The sequence below is a fragment of the Hyperolius riggenbachi genome, chromosome 3 (genome assembly GCF_040937935.1).
Source record: "Hyperolius riggenbachi isolate aHypRig1 chromosome 3, aHypRig1.pri, whole genome shotgun sequence".
Classification (NCBI taxonomy): Eukaryota; Metazoa; Chordata; class Amphibia; order Anura; family Hyperoliidae; genus Hyperolius; species Hyperolius riggenbachi.
The window spans coordinates 413,474,513-413,488,594 of record NC_090648.1 but is presented as its reverse complement, the minus strand read 5'-3'; the positions used below and the strand labels follow the sequence as shown (position 1 = coordinate 413,488,594).

At 42.4% G+C, this 14,082-nt stretch overlaps 1 protein-coding gene across 3 annotated transcripts in view; it reads left to right on the top strand.

Moving 5' to 3' along the window:
* The window catches only part of AFF4 (ALF transcription elongation factor 4), a 150,980-nt gene that overhangs the window by 86,617 nt on the left and 50,281 nt on the right, over nt 1-14,082 (top strand). For all 3 annotated transcript variants that reach the window (XM_068277475.1, XM_068277474.1, XM_068277472.1), the window contains exon 3: nt 10,745-10,871. In XM_068277475.1, coding sequence (XP_068133576.1) covers nt 10,745-10,871 — 127 coding nt within the window. The remainder of the gene's footprint in view (nt 1-10,744; nt 10,872-14,082) is intronic.

Here is a 14,082-nt window from a genome sequence, read left to right as displayed (position 1 = left end):
TCGTTCGGTTCGGACCCGGTCCGTTCCCTAATACACGGAGAGGTAGTGAAAATCTATGCAAAAACTGATCCCCCTCTACACAGGAATCTTTGGGCACAGAAACAGATTAGTTTGTGTCAAGCCTGTAGTTGGAAAGGGGGCCGTCATGCTGGAGGGTGTAGCAGGCAGGACTGGGGTCACAACGGGTCGAGCGGGGAGGGGGTCGCTCGCCATCCCTCACCTGGGTCCCCTGTCCCCGCTCCCCCTCCAGCTATTTGCACAAAAAGTTGTTAAATGTAATGTCCGCAGTGAGCGGGGTAGCCTACCTGCTGTTCTTATTTCCTCTGCTCGCCACCTCACTTCCCCCCCCACCTGGGGGGACCCAGGTGCCAGGGAGGGGGGCGGCGATTTCCCCGCCAACCGCTGTCACCCCTGTCATGGCTGCTTCCCCCTCCAGTTTGACCACGGACTGGAAACGCATGCTCCAAACATATTTCAAAGTTAAAAACTGATCCAGGGCGCTCTAAGGCTCGGTCCACAATCTGCCGTCCGGGTTGCAGTTTTCAAAAACCGGAACGGGAGGGAGAAAAAAACGGATTCAAATGCAGCACGTTTCCAGTCCGTTTAATCGTTTCATGGGTGGGTGGAACGCCATGCTGGAGGTGGTAGCAGGCAGGAAGGGGGTCAGTGGGCACAGTGGAGGGGAGGGAGGGTTGGCCCTCCCCCTGCCCCCCCTTACCTGGGTGCCTTCTTCCACACTCCCCCTCCAGCTAGCTTCTTTTAAAATCAATAGATTAACTAGCAGCAAGCGGGGAACTCACTCATTTCCTTGTTCCACCACTCGCCGCATCACTTCCTGCAATGCCGTCCACTGAAGTACAGAGGGCAGCATTGCAGGAAGTGACGCGACAAGCTGTGGAAGGTAAGGAAGTGAGCCGCTCTTTGCCGGATTGATTTTAAAAGAAGCTAGCAGGAGGGGAAAGAAGGGGTTGGGGGGTCCTAGGTGAGAGAGGGGGTCCAATCCCCCTCCCCACCACTGTGCCCACTGCCCCCCCCCCCCCCTTCCTGCCTGTTACCCCCTCCAGCACCCACAGACAGGGCTGGAACAGTGGAAACTGATCCGTTTCTATGTCCAAAGCTGTCTGTGTAGAGGTAGATCAATTTTTACATTGGGTTTCACTACCCCTGCGTTTATCCGGGGTCCGTGAAAACCCTGCAAATCCAGACCCTCCGTTCAGTTTTTAAAAGCGGATCCCCGGATCGCCAGATCGCCAACTGATCCGCTTTTGAAGTGTGTGAAGACGGCCGCTACTTTTAACATTTGTATCCGCGTCTCCGGTTTTGGTCCGGGTTCAAAAACTGAGCCACAGATGACACGTTTTTTAAAATCAATGTGAACCGATCCTAAGCCATGGCTGCTGTGCACAGTTGTGCAGAAGCACAATACACAGGGCGAGCGGAGTGGACTGCATATGCACTGGGCTCTGACTGGTCACAGCTATGAAAGGATGCATACAGCTGCAAGATAAAGGAGAGGCTGATTGCAATAAGGAGCCTGCAGGGCTCTGAAGAGCCAGTAGATCATCAAGGTAAGAATATATTTTATTTCTCATCACAGGTACACTTCAAAAATAATTATTTTGGTGGGTTTAAGCATATAGGAAATGTTTAAGGGACTTTGTCTTATTCTGATGGGCCCTGCAAGCTATGCATTTGTGTTTCAGTTTAGTAAAGATAAATTTGTTGTAAACTAAATTGATAGTAATGTTTGATTAGCATCCTGTTTCTATAAAAGCAGGAAGTTACTTTACGGTCGTGTACATTGTGTGGTTTTTAACTGTTACTTTCTTGCAGTGTTTCAATACAGCCTGTTGGAGGGCTTCCCAGTGTGTAGGTCATTTCACATTGTCACACTGCCAAAGGATACAGGCGTCTTATTATTTTAAAGTGTGTACCTTTGAACAAACATGGTTTAAGAAGTTTCTGCTACTTAGTGATTTTTTTTTGTGCTCATTTTGCTGCCATGGATTATAAAAGGCTTTGCCATGGGTCATTGCTTTACTAAACACAGGGTTGCTTTACTAAACACAGGGTTATCAGCTTTGTCAGTCAAGCAAAATGTTTTCACAGGGCCTTTCCCATATGAAGCAGTTCTTTTTAAATTGCTGCATTTCTTGCATCAAGGATTCCTCTGTTTCAGTGTAAAGTGCATTAATGTCTTGATTGTTGATTCCTTATCCTGAGGGTGACAGAATTGATAATGACTTCAAACATAAAGTGAAAATGTAGATTTATTAAGCATTGTTCTTACTATCTGAAGTGTTTGCTTATTGAGCACTTTCAGTCACGCCTCTCCAGACAGGTGCATACACATGCTCAACTAATGGCGCCCAGCAGGGATTGGAAGCCAATCCCTGGAGCAGCGTTGCAGCACTGCCCTGTGTGTGTGTGTGTGTGTGTGTGTGTGTGTGTGTGTGTGTGTGTGTGTGTGTAAAACGTGGGGATAGTCAATCTCTTGCTGGAGTGCTGGTCAAACAGCAGTTGGGGGGAGGGAGGTGGGGGCTTTTGTACACAAGCTGGGTTCTCAGCAGAGACATCAGTGTTTTGTGAATAAAATGTAACTCATTTTATACAAAAATGAATGAAAAAAATAAACCTTGACTGTTTGTACAATTTAATGATCAAATGTGTAATCCTACATGTTGAGTGAAAATCTCCACACAGAGCGCGCGGGATAGGAGTAGTGTTAGGTTAATGGCTCATAGCGTTGCACTGCATTGCTATGTATATCTAAATCCCTTTAGCTTCGCCATGCACGGCTATAGGGATTCGTATGCGTTGTCCAGAATTCTGAAGCAGCTCTTCTGTTTTTTTTTTTTCACACAAACAAATCCAGGATCACAGCATATTAAAATCAATAGGCTGCTTCCTAATTTGCGAGTGTGAAAACTGATAAAATCGCCCCTAGTGGAAGCAATCCCTAAGCTGAACAAAAATTTATTTGGCAGGGTGATCCAGCCTCACTGATGAGGAGACTAGAAGCACCCACTTTCTACACACTGTACAGACCCACATATGCACTAGATTTTTGCACAATGCAGTCTTTAGTAGCCATCCTGGCCATGTTTAATCCAGGGTTTGCATGTAGCTTTTAGTCTCAAGCTCCGTACACACAATTAATGTCAGCTGAGGCAGCCAATAACTACAGCCTCAGCCAATAATCTGCTGTGTACAGCAGCCCCTGACGATTGACTGCTGCTCAGCTAGCACTCCACCTGGTAGATCAACCCAATCCAGCCAAGCCTCTGCCAATTGCTTTGTGCACCCTGCTTGCTGTGTGATGTCACATCTGCACCACTCTGTTGTCGCAGAATGCGTTGTCCGCTGTACAGCCGATTCTGCGTCTGTACAGCCCGTCACAGTGATGACACCCAAGGGATCAGGTTTTGATCCCCAATAAGCGACATCAGTCCGCCTGTGTGCCGGGTCTTCACTGATGACTACTGGCTGTACAATTTTTGCCTGGCAGAAAATCACTTATGAGTGTGGGGAACAAATAAAAAAGGGCCTAGTTCAAGAAAAAGGTTTGATTCCTCTGCGACTGTACTAACTTTAAACGTGGCGTTTTGGGGTTTTGTTTTTTGCTTTTAAGCTCAAAATGTGACAATTAGATTCCAGCAAAGTCTCGTTTTGGGATTGATTCTTTGAATACAGTTATCACATTATTATATTTTCACTTAAGGTTTGCTCTAAACTTCTTCAAAATAAAATGTAAATTTTTTTATTTTTTTTTGCTGCCACTATAAAGAGCTGTCTCTTTATAGTGACTTATTATAGTATATATGAATCCCGCAATTCGTACCTGTGTTTTATCAGTGTATCTTCAAATCAGCAACTGCTAGCACAGTATAGGTGAAGAATGTAAGAAAAATGTTTTTTTTCTACACATTTTCATATATAGCCGTTTTTTTTTTTTTAATCCTAGTCTATAAATTTGAATATTTAATACAAATAAGATTCCAAGCTATCTCTTGCCAGGAATTTATTTTAACGTGGGCCTTCCAGACATTTGTAGTTGCAAAGAAATTTGATCCAGACAGGAGTGACTTAACTGCTTGCGTGATCTGGACACTTACCAGCTGACTTGGAGCTTTCACTAAGTGCTCTACATGCAGCAACTGATTTACAGCTGGTCTACAAAAAGCTTGTGGAGAAGAACATGTAGGGAATGTCACAGCTATAAGACTTTGCTCACCTCACCTCTGACTTTCATTTCAGATGCCATTAAAACATGATTAGTGTTTTTATAGCATTTGCATAATTTTTTTTAACATCACAATGTGCATTTAGTGCAATTTGTCAAACCGTAGGAGAAAGCCAGTCACATATATGTAATGGTGAATACACACGGTTCGTTCCAGCATCGAATGCGCCGCTCGATTCCCGACGATTCGATTATTCCCGAACATTTCCGAGCGCATTTCGATGATTTTTAGGTCGATTGCCATGTAAAGTATGGCAAATCGACCTAACGATCCATCAAAATAAACGAATTGACGGGAATCGAGCGGCGCATCAACGGGAATCGAGTGCGGGAACGAACCGTGTGTATCCAGCATAAGTGTATGGACAGTTTCCATTGTTCTATGAATGTCTCCTACTTAACGGTCCACAGATTTGCAGAAATAATGGTCAGGTACTGTTTGCATACTGGTATGTTAGCGTGTTTGTTTTTTTTAAATCCCTTTTTTACTGAAGTTCTTCAGGCTTATACAGACTCTCAGTACGTAAGATTCTGAGTCGCGTTAAATCACAGCCACAGCACTCATCGGTACTGACGTTATACCGTTTGCTCAAACGCAGCACTCAATTCTATGGTCTTTCATGATCTCATTTATCTTGGAAGATACAGCCAAGCTGTTCTATGAAGAATAGGAGGGGATGAGTGCGCAACACTCAGCTTGCATGGACGGCAAGAGCCTATTAATGTCAGTTTGTCATTTGTGATCCAACCAGGTAGATCAGTAATTGTAAGCAGTGTTATAAATAATACTGATGCTAGATTTTCACCTGAGAAAATCACTAATTGTTCATGGTGAGTCTACTGTCCATATGTGGCTTTAGAATCTGATCTCTTGCGCATTCATACGATGACCTCCCCCAATCTTGTGTGCTTTTTTTTTTTTTTCCACTTTGTGTTCTAGAGTACGTGAAGATAGGTGTTATACTGAAAGGATGGTTTAATGACCTACTTTACCAGGGGCTACCAAAGTTTTATATTGTGTTCGGTGTCAGAGAGCACATTGTTGTCAGCTGTACGTATTCATTTATTTATTGCAACAAACAGCCAGGCATCTAGGGGTATCTATGTGAGCTGTCATGAATAGAACATCTGAGAATGTCACATGTAAAATGCTGAGCGGATCATTCAGAAACAGCCTTGTCAGTTTGCAGATAGACTGTACACACGCACTACTGTCGGGAGAACGACCGCCCAGCGGGGGGTCTGACGGACCCGTCTTTCTCTTTAGTAGTGTGTGTGTGTATGCACCTTTTGAAGCAAATTAGACAGACCTAGTAAATGTAAACTATATTTGCATTCATTTATGAGACATCAAGATTCAATCAGCAAATAATTTGGTGGGTGTTGAGTTACACTCTAACACATTGTCTTACATTGTGTTTAGTATTTTGGGCAAATGGTAAGCATGAACACTTGGCACGGTTAATCATGGGAGTACTATGCAAGTGGCAGTTTTACAGGTTTGTCCTGTGTCCTGGTTGTCATAAATATTTATTTTAATTAGTGGGAGATGAGCAAGTTGCTTTCACGTGTGGACTTTGACTTAAATCACACCTCTGACTCTTTATTATGCACAGACATCTTAGCAGGTTTGTGTTGCAATTTTGTTTGCCTTGTAGTTAATTAGTGTTTTGGCTGAAATGCATTGGGCATATGAGAAAAGTGATAAAGGTGTTGCAGCTTAATTTTAGTCAAGTTTTGCATTTGAGATTTGAATAAAAAGGCATTTACGTTGTGTGGTTTGGCACAGGGAAATCTGTCCGGGGACATTTCCTAAATCTCATTTGAAGCCGTGTATGTTCAGAGTAGTTACACCCATGTAATTATGTGTTACAAATGATGCACTGAAACCAGTGAATTGATTTTCTGGCATGCAGTTTTGAAATCATGAGATGCTTAAGTCGTTATGTAAGAAAGGCACATACAGATTAAAGCGGGGATGTTTGACCAAACCTTTTTTTGTGTATATGTTATAAATGTATATAGGGAAATAGTTGTAGATTGTGCTAAAAGAGTGTATTCCAGGAGCCAGCAGGAAATTTCTAGGAGCCAGTGTTGCAGCTTGACATGGAAATAGAAACTCAAAGGTTAGGGATTAGATGACATTTTTAAGAGCCCTTGATGTTGGGATTTTTCCAACCCTGAGTTAAGCTGGACAAACACTTGTAAATTGTCGCCCCAATGTGGCACAACTATTAATTCCTCTCTGATGTAATATGTGCGTACTTTTTATTGCTTTTACGTTATAGCTTGTGCTTTAGGCCAGATCTACCAGGGCTGTGGAGTCGGACCAAAAATCCACCGACTCCGACTCCTCAGTTTAGGATTCCATCGACTCCGACTCCTCTAATTTGCATATTACAATTTTGTGGATTAAAAGTATGTAACATGAAATTCGTCTCTTAACTGCCAACGCTTAGGAATTTTACAAGACAACTGAAGTGAGAAGGATATGTAGACTACTATATTTATTCCCTTTAGACTAAAACTAGTCCTTGGTAAGAGTACTTGTAAAAGGTACAAACCGGAACAAAGAAAATCTATCAGGCCCTAGGCAATGTAAGTGTGGGTACATGTCAGAATGATGTGGAAGTACTCTGCAGGGGAATGAGGAGATTCTTCCTCTATTACACATTCTTCATGCACAATCTGAACAAGGTTTATGGGTGACAGACAACACCTCTGTGTTCAATGTGCACAGCATTCTCAGTGGATCCCCTGCAGCTCTGTGGGGAGTGCATATGTAGAGTATAGTACTACTGTGTAACAAAGTAAACCTGAGACAGATGAAATTAAAGTTTTATACGTACCTGGGGCTTCCTCCAGCCGCCTTCAGGATAATCAGTCCCTCGTTGTCCTCCACCACCACCTGGATCTTCTGCTATGAGTCCAGGTACTTGAGCCAGTCGGGCGTAGTGCGCATGCACACACTCTGCCGCCAGGAGCATACTACACCTGTGCAGCACTATTGCGCAGGTGCAGAATGTTCCTGGCTGTGGGAGCGGCATGCGGCCAGACAGCGCTGACTGGCTGAATTACCAGGACTCATATCAGAAGATCCGGGTGGTGGAGGACAGCAAGGGACTGATTAGCCTGAAGAGGGCTGGAGGAAGCCCCAGGTATGTATAAAACTTTACTTTTCATCAGTCTCAGGTACCCTTTAATTTGTAGTCACCAAACCAAATTTTAACAACATATCAAATTATTTGATTTCATCAGCAAAGGGAGTGCATACATTTGCATAAATCAGCATCAGTGCAAAATTATTTCCATCTCATTGACCATCTCTATTAGTGACGCAGCTACACATCAGGCTTTATTCTTACAGCATAGATGTTTAGTATATATAAGAGATTCCTGTGTACACATCATATATACAGTCACAATCAGATATGTATATCTGACCTTAAAAATACGGGGACTGCTTTATTGAAGCAGCACAAGTAACTAATTTTGATTGGTTTATTTCATTTTTGTGGACTAAGCACAGCTATTACTGTATATATACTGTATATATACATTATTTTTAATGACTATTATCTGAGAAATAGAACATTTTATCATATTTTATATTTTAATTACAGTTACAAATTCATTAGGAGTCAGAGTCGGTGCATTTTTTCCCGACTCCAGGCACCCAAAATTGCCCGACTCCACGACTCCGACTCCACAGCCCTGAGATCTACACCAGAAGCTTTCTAAAACCGCTGCAATCCACTAGTGCTTATAGGACCAATTACAGTGAATGCAACGCGTCAGTTGCCATCTAGATGTGGTGCCAATACAATGTAACGGCAACGCATCTGTGGAGTTCACAACGCACTGCTACATGCATTTTAGCACATAGTGGATGCATTGCCATAACAATGAGAAAGGCATAGAATCTGCTTGGCAAGATGCACTGGCGCAACACATTGACTGTAAACCAACCAACGAGGCTGCTCTCACCTGTCCCAAGGCAATGTTCAGACCTCTTCTCTCCCCGCTGGCTGCTTGTTCCTTCACAACTGTCACCAGGCACCTGTGTGATGTAATGCAGAGGCCAAATACTAGAGGCCTCTAGTGGTCACAGCGCCCCTAGCAGGGCTGTGGAGTCGGTACAAAAATCATCCGACAAGGAAACCTCCTATTCCAGGTACCCCAAATTGCTCCGACTCTGACTCTTTAGAGCCCATTTACTCTTAATCAGTTGTTGTGCGTTAGTACGTTTTGGTGGGCGTTAGTACGCGTTTCTTTTCCATAGCAGTGCATTGTGAAAAAGATTTCAGTTAAAACGCGTTAGAGGAACTCCAGTGAAAATAATGTAGTAAAAAAAAAGTGCTTTATTTTTTACCATAAGTATGTATGAATGATTTAGTCAGTGTTTGCTCATTGTAAAATCTTTCCTCTCCCCGATTTACATTCTGACATTTATTACATGGTGACATTTTTACTGTGGGCAGGTTATGTAGCTGCTTCTAGCTGTTCTGGCTGTTACAGACAGCTGTAAACAGCTAATTCCTGTCTGTGAACATTGTTACATTGTGGCAGTTTGCCCAGAGTACCGTGGTACTCAGAGCTTCTTGTGGGAGGGGTTTCAGAACAAAATCAGTCATACAGCGCCCCCTGATGGTCTGTTTGTGAAAAGCATTATATTTCTCTTGTAAAAGGGGGTATCAGCTACTGATTGGGATAAAGTTCAATTCTAGGTTGGAGTTTCTCTTTAGGTGTGAAAGGTGCCATAGGAATACATGGGCATTACTTTGAAAATCGGTTTTCTTTCATTTATAACTGAGGGCAACTGATTAAGTGTAAATGGGGCCTTAGCCTAATTTTTACAAAGGCTATGGATTTGGTTCAAAAATCATCTGACTCAGACTCCTCAGTTCATTGAAAATCTTAGACTCCAGGTACCCAAAATTGCTCCGACTCTGACTCCACAGCCCTGGCCCTTAGTGTCTGTCCTCTGCATTAAATCTGCCCAGCAGTGAAGAAGTCGGCAGGGTGGGCAGAGACTGGGACCGCATGGAGGACAAGTGAGAGTTTACTACACTCTCTGATAAGATGATCTGAGAGGAATCTATCTGGCCATATCAACCTTTTGTCACACCTGCTGGTCATAATATGACGACATCCTCATACAAGATAGGTTTTCACTACTACGTTTGTCATGCTATGGCTCAGAATTGCTATTGGTACGCACTGCATCTATCCCAGTCTGGTCCTTCCCTCCCTCATTCTTGCCCCAGGGCTGTCCGGGCCCTTTACTTTTGATCTAGCGATGCATATGCCGATATGATGTAGCAGCATAGTATATGAGCATTTGAAGCTATGGGTTGTATGTCTTGTTTTATACAGTCATTTATACACCTGATAAACAGCCCAGCAAGACAGGGTAGGAGTATGGGGCTTATACACGCCCACCTTTAGTGATTCCTCTTTCAAAACGGTGACACAGATGGATAGCAGACTGACACTGTGTGCATGCTTTTATCTAACTGGTGCTGTTTACAGCACCATTTTTATAGGACAATAGAGCTTTCAGACCTGGCCATTTTCTCCACCCCCTCCACCACAAAATAGGTCTCCAACTGTTGCCAACCCACACCCAGGAAGTGACATGCCTTGTCATGTGGGTCTGGTGTGTGTGTATCCCCCCCACCTCATGACACAGTCCCATATTGTGTATTCTAATGGCAGGGCAGCGATTAACACACATGTAGGTACAGGCATTTAGACACACACACCTGCCTCATGTTTAGACAAGTCTGTGTCACTGTATATATTTGCACCCTGTATGTAATCCCACAGCTTAGTTTAAGCTAGCCAAGGTAGCTCGATTCAGCGTTGGAGTAACAGGCGCCACCAACTCTCGGCCATTCCTGCCTAGTTGGCTATGTTTATAGTTTTTCTCTATTATACGTGTGTGAGATGATTACACCCCTCCTAGGCTATGAATTTACAGGGAGGTGGGGATCAGCAATGGCCCTAACACACATATGGGTTATTTGTACGTCCTGTATGACTGATGGGATTTTACCAATATATTTATTGTGAATAAAGTATATGTTAATTCTTTTCAGTACTACCTCAGGGTTGTCCTTAGGCCTAAGTTTTGTTCCCTAGTACATATTCGGAATTGTTTGCAGTCATAATATGAACTCAGAAGATGTCATTGTCCAAACTGCTGTCTTTCGTTTTCTTAAAAACTACTTTGATCTCATCTTTCTTTCTTTTTTCCCCTCCTCCCCGATCTTCCATAGTGACACCAATAAACACACACTTGTTTATCTAGGTTACAGCCATTACATAATACCATTTATATGATTTTTGTCCAGCAGGAAAAGAACAATATAACTTTCTAGTATTTAACAATTTTACATATGTGTTTTGAAACTATGGAAGTTTAAACTTGCTTATTTTCTCACAGCTCTTTTGTATGGCATATTTTAATTCTGTTAATGTTTATTTTTTCTGTCATAGCAATATGAACCGTGAAGAACGGAACGTGCTGCGTATGAAAGAAAGGGAAAGGCGAAATCAAGAAATCCAGCAGGGCGAAGAGGCCTTTCCAAACACCTCTCCACTCTTTGCAGAACCCTATAAAGTTGTATGTGTTTGTTAACTTTTAGATGAAGATAAGCATGGTGGTATTGATTTATTGATGTCTGTATCTTTTCTGCAGCACTTGGTTTTGGAGAGTCTGCGTGCACTTTGACAGTCTTGTGACAGATACATGTGACGTGCATGCTTTATTGGCCACCTCTGTACTGACACTTCCTGCTGCTGCTGACTTTTTATAACTTGCTGGACAGGCTGTCAGTAGGAGTCACTGTCTCTCGTCACTACCAGCACACATTAATTGTAAAGCTTATTGCAGGTCTTGACTTGTAGGTTTATAGGCAGTGTGCTAATATATATGTGGAATTTTTGTGCCTCCATATTTTGATGACTTAAATGTTTCCAGATAGCTACGATCAACTACCACATAGCTTTGTACTATATCAGGCAGTAAAAAAAAAAAGTTATAAGGGCAGCTGTTCAGATTTCTGCTGATATCTGATGTAATATTTAGCGATGTTAGGTGGTAATCCAGCATAACTACCATTATCAGGGAGATATCAATTGCCTAATTTATGCTGGGAATACGCCATGAGGTTTTTTTGGCAGATAGATGGCTTGATAGATAATTTCCGACAGGTCCGATCTGATTTTGATCGTTTTCTGATGGTTTTTCTCATAGAAGTGAATGGAAAAAGGTTGGAAAATTGATCGAACTGCAAATCTACCGAAAAAAACTCATTGTGTATTTCCAGAATTACAAATATGACTTGGCAGACTTTAATTCATGCTACTGTTATGTCAAATGCCAATAAAATGTGACTAGCGTTTTCTTGGAATTTGAATGAACATTTTATTGTGTTTTTACATTGCACTTGCTGCAGCCTGTCCTACACTAGAGCACACATGTCAAACACAAGGCCCATGGGCTGAATGCGGCCCTCCATGCTATTTTATGCAGCCCTCGAGAGTTTAAAATGTGCATCATTGTAAGCAGTAAAAGATCAGCAGCACACTGCTTTCCCATCCAGAGAAGCAGACTGGTGTTAGTGTTTCTGGTTGAAACATTGGCAGTTTGGGTCGGGGTGCAGCAATCACATACACACACACATACACGCCCCTCCTGGGATCCAAACCTCTAAACCCTCATGTGGCTTGTAAAATATGCACACCTTTCACCCAACATCATCTCCCACTTATAGTAGCAGAATAGCGCATTGGCGCAGTGTAATACTGTATTTACCTGCTCCAGCGATTCATTGTCTCTCTTCTGTTATTCCTGGAAATCGAACGCTATATGCTGCATACCTCCTTTTCCAGATCCCATGCCTCAGGAGCCAGAGTATGCAGCATAGAGCGTGTGACTGTCAGGAAGATCGGAGGAGGCCGAAAGCAGTGATGGAGCAAGTAAATATTAAGCTGCTCCACTGCAGTACTCTGCAGAAGGGAGAGGAGTGGGCCCCTGTGGTCGCTATAGTTATACCACTTAGTTTTAGACTCCTCAATAAATGTTAAATCCTGCTTAAAAAAATGTTTGGCCCGCGACTTAGACTGTTTTAGACTTAGATTACGTGATTGAGTTTGATACCCTTGCACTAGACGAATACTAATCTATAGAGATGAATTGTGTTTTTCACAGTAAACACCTGCCAGATGATTGAAAAAAAGAAAAGAAAAAATAGTCGACCAAACAGCTTTTAAGCATTTGGCCATTGTATTTTAATCATTGGCTTTTAAAAAATATTGTCTGATAGTAAAGCCATTTCCTGTCCATTTGACTGAGCGAAACTTGTATGTCAAAACAGCCAGTAATTCCTGAGAAGGGATGATCATTTAGATTTTGAATGCTGTTCCGAATGTTTCAGATGAGAACTCCAATCTTAACTATAGCTGACTGGCAACGGGGTTAACTCTCCCTTGTCTACTCTGTGTGCTGCCCACCACATCTTATTCCAGCACTGTTATACTTCCTCCTTCAAGGAGGAAGCAGCTGGAGAGCTGGATCTCAACATGAAGGGCAGCGCACAGAGGTGACGGCAAGGGTGAGTTATCTAGTCTTTCTGATAAATTAAAGTGTATGGCCAACTATATTGATGCATTAGAGCAGTGTTGATACAGTGGGAAACTTTAATCAACGCTAGTCAGTGTTTTTTCAAAAAAAAAAGTGCGATACGTGGGACATTGGTTCACTTATGCCTGATACACACTATGAGATTTTTTTGGGGGGGCAGATTAACTGCCAAATCAATTATTTTCAACATGTCCAATCTGATTTCCGATTGCTTTTCCATTCAATTCCATGGAAAATCGATTGCAAATCAGATTGGGTATGTTGGAAATAATAGATCTGGCAGTAAATCTGCCAGAAAATCTCATTGTGTGTACCAGGCCATTGTGTCTTCTTTGCCTGTGTGAAGTGACAAGTCTGACTCCGAAGGATTTCATTACAAAGAAAAATATACTGTGTGATAAGGTTTTCATGGCAGCTGCGGTTCCATGACACGTGCCACTGTAGTTTCAGAGCAGTGGAACTAAACACTGAGGGGCTTTCTTGGAATGGTGTGATGTATTCCTTCCGCTCTGGTGTTTATTGCCGCCTGTGCTCTGCACTTTTTCTGTTTTACTTATAAACACTGTGACAAGGCAGTACTAATATAGCATTGACCTTGATGAATAACATGGGGTGTGATGTACTGGGGAACTGTGACAGGTGCCTGAATATCCTTCAGCAAGTGACAATTTTGTAATTTATTTACATTGGTCCAGTAAAAGTGGGTTCCATTAAGTTGAATTCAATTATCTGTCATTTAATTACCATTAGGAATATTTTACAGGTGACCTGGCAATAAATATAGATTGTGCGCCACCCTCCAATATAATTCTTAATGTTAAGGGATGTCACAGTTTGATGGAACCCCATCGCCAACATCATTTTATGGTCCCCTGACATTTGATTGCACATTTGATGCGTTTTCATTTTGACCATGGAAGCCAGTGCTGGCTGCATAAGTGTGCCTACAATGCTGAAATATTTCCATTCACTTTAAAGGCGAACTCCATGAAGTGCCGTCAAATTGGAAATGACTAACATTTAATTTGTACCTTTTTTCAAAACTTGTTGCACTTCCAAATTTATCGTATGTAGCTGGCTGGTGCAGTCTATACACAGCTCTGAGCTATGATATTCTAGGCTAAGTGTTTATGTAAAATTTTGTGAATGAATGCTATGTGAATTCTAATCCTTTGCATATGTTTGCTTT